Source organism: Oryza sativa, chromosome 4 (assembly GCF_034140825.1).
Source record: "Oryza sativa Japonica Group chromosome 4, ASM3414082v1".
Classification (NCBI taxonomy): Eukaryota; Viridiplantae; Streptophyta; class Magnoliopsida; order Poales; family Poaceae; genus Oryza; species Oryza sativa.
In genome coordinates, this window is record NC_089038.1 from 26,711,030 (window position 1) to 26,719,435 (window position 8,406).

Below are 8,406 nucleotides of genomic sequence, written 5' to 3' on the forward strand. Positions count from 1 at the left end.
AAACATCTCATACTACTAATGGTATTTATCTACTGAGAAAATCAATATGCTATGAGATATGATTCATTTATTACCATTTAAAGTTTATCGATATCAATCATCACTCTCTTTGTTTCACAATGTTTATTAAAGTTTACTTTCTGAATATTCATCGCTTTAAAATGTTTGTCCATTAGTCAGACCATTCCACAATGTTGAGTTGTGATACAAATTTATTTGCACTTAATAAAGACCAGCTTCTGCCATTGTGAAGCGGAAGCCCGTCGCCGGTAAGTTTGGGCCGGAGCGAAGCCGATCGTAAAGGTACAGATCGTAATACCTTTTAGGGCTCCACCTCATATATATACCTATTGTAAGCCGCCGTACGGCGTTGTAACCTCGCCTCGATATAGTGAAGATATTTTGCTGGCCGGCGCCCCCGGATCCGCTCGGGGGAGGGCCGCCGTCCCCAGATCCGCTCTGGCCGCCACCATCACCGCCCCCTGCGCGCCGTCTTTCGAGCCCGCCGCCACGCGCCGCCTCCCGAGCCCCGCGCCGCGCCTCTCAAGTCCGTCCCGCGCCGCGCTCGCGAGTTCATCGTCGTCACCGGGGACGGCCGCCTGCCGCCAGCGGCTGAGATCGAGAAGAGATTTTCGAGAGAGAGGGGGCTGAGATCAAGAAGAGATGAAGAGAGTGAGGACTGAGAGAGAGAAGAAGAAGAAGAAGAAGATAAGGCCGGTTGGCCGGCGTGTGAGAGAGAGTTGAAAATTTTTTGAACTGTTGAGAGGGAAATAGGACCCGCATGTAAAAATTTTATCCATACGGACACTTAAGTGGTCCGCATGTAAGCGTCCACATGCAAAAATCGTGCAGCTCTTTAAACCTCAAATGATTTTTATAGCACTAAATTAACTCATGTGAAAAAGTTGCCAAAAACAATATTGTAGAACTCATTGGGATCTACCAATTTTATTTTGGTCATTTCTCCATCCGAGTTTGATTGGACTATATAAAATTTGAATTTTAAAATATAAGATATTCAATAATATCTTGAAGCAGTAAATGATTTCAAATTTTAAAGTCATCAACAACAAAGTTGTATAACTCATCAAGATCTACAACTTTTGTTTTGGTCATTTTTCTATATGACTTTGTTTGAACAGTTTGAATTTGAATTTCAAAATATGACAATTTCAAACAACAATTTCAAATAATAAATGATTTCAATTGAAAAAGTCATCAATGACAAAGTGGTATAACTCATCAAGACCTATAACTTTTATTTTGGTTATTTCTTCATCCGACAAAGTGATTTGTAACATTGTTCACAGAATGTACAAATCTCTTATATAGTTTCATAAACTATCAGAGAGATATATAAATTTTGTGAAATTGTTACTATCACTTTGTCGGATGAAGAAATGACCAAAATAGAAGTTATAGATCTTGATGAGTTATACAACTTTGTTGTGATGACTTTTTCAACTGAAATTATTTACTACTTCAAAATATTATTTGAAGTTTTGAAATTCAAATTTTTAATTGATAAAATAAAGTCATAAGAAAAAATGGCCAAAATAATAGCAGTAAGAACAGAATAACATGATAGAGCATGATTTTAGAAACATTTAGGAAAACAAATCATCTAATTTAGAGTTCATATGAGTGAGATAAACTAGTTTGAAAATTTTCAAAATTTTCAAATTTTATTTTCGCATACGGCTCCTTAAGTGGCCCGTATGGAAAAATTGATTTTTCCATGCGGGCGCTTAAGTGAGCCGCATGCAAACATGCGGCCCTCTTAAGAGGCCTGTATGGGAAAATTATTTTTTTCATACGGGCCACTTAAGGAGCCGTATGGGAAAATGACCCATTATTTTTGCAGACGCCACTAATTATGGTCCGTTTGCAAAAATCAAGGAGGCTCGTATAGAAAAAGCACTTTTGTAGTAGTGACAGTACTTAAAAATTCATATATAAAATAAGTTTATATGAAACCATATCGTTTAGGAGTTGAAAAAATGTATGCATATGAATCCATAATTCCATCCATTCATTGAACTTGAAAAGGAACATGGCCAAGGTGGACAGGTGGTAGTACAGGTTAGTGCATGTTTTTTAAACATGGGGCACAGTAATTTAACCTTAATTTAATACAATACCACATGGAGTATATGGTCGGCTAAACAAGTCCGAAAGATGTTCTGTTGGAAATCACACACTGAATAATTAATTAAGATGAAAGCGAACAGGAAAGCGACATATCAACAACAACAACAAAAATTAATGACTGCGAATAACATAAGTCGTTGTTTTGTGTACGTTCAGGTGCTCTTTTGGACCCTCTAATTACTAGTGGCTGCGGTTTGATGCTTGCTGTCCTGATTTCCCTGAAGAAGATTGCATTATACTATTTTTTTTTTCGGCGATGCATTATACTATATTGATACAACAGAGAAGCAAAGTACACAGTGGAGGAGCTTGAGCTAAATTCAAGAGGACCAATTAAATACTATAGTGATTAGTGAACACTAATATATAGGAGTACAAAATAATTGAACAATTTTTCTATGCAAAATGTAGTGTGCCAATTTCAGGTCGCTTGCATGCCTACGGATGAGACATTGAGACGTCGCGTTCAGTTTTGTGTCCCTACTGCCTACTCCTACTTGACGAGTCGACGACCATGCTGATTGCCTGATTATCCATATGATACTATACTGTACGCGCATAGTCCACGAGACCATGACGCTGCGCCTTCTCATATTCTCTCTTATTCATGTCTAACGTTTAATCGTTCGTTTTATTTAAAAAATTTTTATGATTAATATTTTTATTTTTACTAGATGATAAAACATGAATAGTACTTTACGTGTGACTATTTTTTTTTAATTTTTTCATAAATTTTTTAAATAAGACGGACGGTCAAACGTTGGACACGGATTCACACGGCTGCACTTATTTTGGGACGAAGGTAGTACTCCGTTTTCAAAATAAGTTCATTTATTCATCCATATATACCAATATAAAATCTAAAATACTAAAATATAGATATATTTATTTTATCAAATCTTAATATAATTATTTTTCTTTTTATCTACTCCTAATAAGTTTGTTCCCTGCGTTCATAAACTTCACAATGATTGTTAAAAATAAACTTATTTTAGACAAATAGAAGATGCTGAAAATGATATTATTCTAGGAGAGGGATCAGAGTACGTACAGTTGGGACGGTGGAAGCGTAATCTGAAATTCTGAGCCATACTCTGACAAGTGATTACTCTATTTTAAAATATAACAACATAATGCCGACCTATTAGATTAGATATAAGTCACGTTCCCTTAAAAAAAGAGATAAGTCACAATTATGTATTACAAATATTGATCACATACAAAATATAACAACCTAGTATCAAATGTTTGTCTAGATTCATAGTATTAGGTTATGTCTAATTCGATATAAGATTATTATATTTTAGAATGGATGGAGTAGCAGCAATGTGGAGAATACTGTTGAATTAGGAGGTTAATTCCTACTATTGTTTTTGTTTTTGCTGTTAATTACGGACCGTTCCGCCAAAATTTTAACGGTAGCAGTGCGAGATGAGTCTTGGGCCGCTAATAGGATAAGCCCATAAGGCCATAACAGGCTTGTCCCAAGCCAATACTCCTGCTTTACTTCTTTTGTTATATCCAATCCAATTCAAACCAAGCCTAGCTATTCCCTCCGTTCCATAATATAACGGATTTTGGATTGATGTCTGTCCAGATTTATTGTATTAGGATATGTCACATCTACCCAAAATCCCTTATATTATGGGACGGTGTTAACGCTAAAACTTGGTAAGCCCGAAGTCATCATCGGCTTAGAGTCAGTATCGGCTTCAAAGCCTTGGAATTGGCCGAAGGGAGTCGTCAAGTCGCCGGCAGTTGTGTTCTTGATGGAGTCGGATCAATTAAAGGAAATTTATCTAGAAGAATCCGAGTTCAAGGAGGATGCGGCATGGCAAGTTATCTATTAATTAGGAATAGTTTCCTTTTATCTTTAGAAAAAAGTGTGTTTAGTGTCCGATAAGGACTTTATGTTTTCCTTTTATCTTTAGTAAAGATTATTTCTTGTCTGACAAGGACTACTATCTCCCCATGAGTATAAATATGTACACCTAGGGTCATTGTAAATTATCATACAGATCAATACAACTACTCTCGGCGCATCGTCACCCTCTTTCCTGATGTTTTTACTTATCAACCGACGGAATTTGACACCTGACGCGGGGCTGCATCAGCTTTCGATATCCAGCGAAGGGGTAAGTCCTACGTTCCGCCGGCCCTGGTGAATCTATCGGCTACATTGGTGCTGTTCAAGGCTGCGTCGCTTCGATCTCTTGGATCGCTCTGGTTTGGTTGATATATTTACCTACCTGATATCTCAATTCTATCTCTAATTGCATTGTATTTAGAGACGCATCGGTTTAGTTGGGACTGTCTCGGTTAAGTCTGATATTTTGTCTTAGCCGATATATCTCTACAATCACAATGTTGTTATAAATAGATTTGTTATATCCATCACATTAGACAAATCTATCGGCTCATCGAGTATTAGATTATCATATACAATCTCGTGCTGCATCGGTTAGGTTCGACCTACTATATTGTTGTTGATAATATAAGTCTTGTTAAGCCGATAGGTTCATGCTAGTGTTTTATCTGGGTGCTAGCCGATAAGTTATCTGGACATTGCATCGGCTTATAAGGATTGCATATACATATAAGTTGGATTTAGCCGATGACAACAAAGGTTTCATCGATCTATCTAATCTTATGGATTTTATGACATCGGATCTCCAGCCGATGTATGCTTTAACCTTCGGATCAATGCTTATTCTATTATATCATATTGTTAGCCGATTGGTTTCTACTGGATTATATTGCTATATTATTGTTATTTATCATCATCAGCCGATCGCCTTCATATCATTATCTACATTGGACATATAGCCGATTGCTCAATACCCTATCGCTATCGGCTGGTATCGGCATCGGCTGAAATTGCTCCATCGGCTTGTCAGCCGATCGGCTCATTGATTTGCTATTTGCATATCTTGTCAGTTGCAGGATCAAACTGGCAGGCACGCCCGCATCTCATCAAGATTTGGACATGCACAGAAGTTAAGCAGATCTTTCAGGCCAATGTGTGTTTTTCGCATCAACAGATAGAGGGAGTATATTCAACATTTCAACCCAACATAAACTATGCCTGGGCCTTGACCAAGTGTAAACTATGCCTGGGCATATGGAACAGTTCAACCTTGTACTCCAAATTAAGAGTAAAATGTAATCTAACTATGATAGACTCAAAAAGTAAGCGAATTACCATGTGAAGTATGAAAAAAGTGAGAGTTTAAAAATGAGACATCACATTTTCTCAGGAGAACACCTAAGAGTTATGTATGAAATCTAATTTGACTTTCATTCTATCTATTAGTAACGTAGCAAAGTAATAGAAAAGATAACCACCACGTTTACTCTCATGGTCTAAGAATTTTCACATTAATAAAAAAGAAAAAAATAAATTCCGAGTAAATATACAAATTAAAATATCTAAAATTCAAAATAAAATTTAGGTAGAGAGAAAGAAGTTACTAACTTAGAACAAAGGGTAGAGCCTATAAATAAACTTGTGATTGATATAATAGCTATAATTAAAATTAGGGTGAAATTTATATGCTAAAGGTAGCTATATTTTTGGAGGGGGAGTGTACATCCGTTGCAATGCATGAGCATTTTACTGTTTATATACAAAATACAACCATGTCTTATAGAATCAAATGTTAATATTTATATATCAAATACAATTGTTTGAAAATTTAGCTTTGCACAAAATCAAACACGAAAATCAGCTAGTTATTCTTTTTCTATATGTTCTAAAGAAGTAGAACCATGATTATTCTCATCTGAATAAAACCAACTATATTATGCAGTAACAAGGAACCAATTGAGTATCACGAACAAATCGAAATTCAAACGGAAGAATGGATCAATTTCTCCAAATTCATATACGACGATCCACCTTCCTCCAGAGCAGCCCTTGCTTTCTCCTTGAGCTCGTGAACCTTCCTTCTCATGTCTTCCCCTTCATCCATCAGCCTCGCCAATGCCTTCTTCACCTGATCGGCCCCGATCTCCACCTTCGCCTCGGCGCCTCCGAGCTTACCAGCCGTCAGAACGTTCTCCGTCGGCCTCGTCACGCCGACGGACACCCCGATGCCGAGCACGTCCACGATCAGCCGCTCGTTGATGAACTGCTCGGCGAAGAATGGCCAGGTGACCATGGGCATGCCGGCGGCGACGCTCTCCAGAGTCGACCCCCACCCACAGTGTGTCATGAAGCCGCCGACGGCCGGGTGGTCCAGGATGGCGACCTGCGGCGCCCACCCACGCACCACGAGGCACTTGCTGTGCGCGTGCGCGACGCCGTCCGCGTCGGTGTTCTCGCGCAGCCAGTCCCGCACGTCGCCGGGCAACGTGTCAGCGCCGTTGATGACCCAGAGTGTAGGCCAGGGGCACGAGACCAGGGCCATGCCGAGCTGCATCAGCTGCGCCGCCGGCATCCGCCCGGCGCTGCCGAAGCTCACGTACACAACGGACCTGGCCTCCTTAGCGTCCAGCCACGCCATGCACCGCCTCGCGTCGTCCGAGGCGGCCCGCGGGTCGAGAATCGGTTGGTGGGGGAGCGAGACGGGCCCGACGGCGAGCACCTTCTTGCCGGCGCTCGCCGCGAGGAGCGCCGCGGAGCCGTGCTCCAGCTCCTCGAAGCTGTTCACCACGACGCCGTCCACGGCCATGTCGAATTCCCGGAGCTCCTGCATCCATCCACTCCCCATGGAAGTGGAAGGCACGAAGTGCGGCGGCAGCTGCCTGCCTAGCACCTTGAACTCGAACGGCGGCAGGACCGGGATGTCGACGAGCTCGTCCGCCGATGGCAACGCCTCGTGTCGCCGTTGCTTGAAGAGGTACTCGATGCACAGCAGGGCGAACGCGCCGAAGCCGTGGAAGACGTAGCACGGCACGCCGAGCTCGCGCGCCACGCCAAGCGCCCACGTGTGGCACATCCCCGCGATGATGCAGCTCGGCCGGCGGCGGGGACGAGCATCCTGCCGACGGCAGTGCCGCGCCACCGCCTCCCCGAACCCTCTGCTGGCGCGGAAGAAGCCAGGCACCATGGCCGGAGACGGGATCAGGTCCAGCCTCTCGCAGCCCTCCGGCAGGCCGGCCTCGGCGGCCGGGAACGGGATCGTGGTCACCGTGATCCCCGCGCCGTGTGGCGTGGCACGGTCCACGCGGCTCTGGACGAGTGGCGAGTTCACCGGCGTCGTGATGATGGTCACCGGCGCTCCGTGCGAGGCGAGGAGGCAGCCGATGTCAGTCATGGGGAGGATGTGGCTGATGCTACCTATCCATGGGACGAGCACAAAATGAGGCTTGGACGTGGCGGTCTCCATTGATTTCCAACCGATCGAACCTAGTACTGAAGTTTGATTTGATTTGGCGCGAGAAGATGGAATAATCTCGCTGTCAGAAAAATGACTGTACGACTGTATCGTATTCATGGGCGTTCGTGCCATTATATATGCAGGTCATTTGGCTCCGTGAAATGCGTAGTCGTATGCTTCTAAGAAGATATAACCAGGCTAGTGTCGACATGTTGGATGCGCTGCATACGTGTAAGCAGGTGTCACGCAGTCCTGACCTTCGATTTTGTCCATGGAAGAATGGTCAGTTGTACGTGCTTATCTTGTTTTTTTTTTTTCAGCAAAGGGACTCAGTCCTCCATTTCCATTATGAAAAATGATGCAACACTACAAGGTTCAGTACTTGTCTTCCGCGATGGAGCACCGTGCGGCGTGCGCTACCGGACGTTGCGAAGGGGTGGGAACTTGATTAGGTCACGGATCCGGTGTTGACACCAATGCTTGATTTTGTGAGCACATCGTAAGCACATGTCAACGTTCACGTCCTTACATCTGTGGCGACTAGTAGTCCATCGTAAGCGGTGACGCATATGATCGTAATAAACACGAGAGGGACGGCCCGTTTATTAGTATTCCTCTTCTCCTCCGTGTAGAGCATAACAAGGCCCAACTAGAGAAGAAGCCGAAAAGGAGTCCAAAATCGCGGTCTTTCCCTCTACGTGTTGCGGACTTGGGGCGCAACTTTTGAACACTGTGATGATTGAAAAAGAGGGCTGCTATGTACCGGTATACCGTTCGGACGGTATAGGCCTACAAGCAGTTAGCCAGACGATTCCTTCCGTTCAATTAGTATGTTATGTGTATTATCATCATGTCTCAAAAGGTGTGTCATGTCACCCCATTGACCCATCGTTTGTCATTTTGTCCACGTGCATACGCAAAAAAATCTTCATGT

At 42.7% G+C, this 8,406-nt stretch overlaps 1 protein-coding gene across 1 annotated transcript; it reads right to left on the reverse strand.

Annotated features, from left to right (window-relative positions):
• Positions 1–5,807: 5,807 nt before the first annotated feature.
• On the reverse strand, positions 5,808–7,614 carry LOC4336438 (UDP-glycosyltransferase 73C6-like). The gene has a single exon (XM_015778029.3). The coding sequence runs from the start codon at positions 7,602–7,604 to the stop codon at positions 6,000–6,002; it is 1,605 nt and encodes a 534-aa protein (XP_015633515.2). The 5' UTR covers positions 7,605–7,614; the 3' UTR covers positions 5,808–5,999.
• Positions 7,615–8,406: the final 792 nt, after the last annotated feature.

What these genes read in the sequence shown, in the direction of transcription:
- LOC4336438 (XM_015778029.3), bottom strand. Translation starts at nt 7,604, where the DNA reads ATGGCACGAACGCCCATGAATACGATACAGTCGTACAGTCATTTTTCT.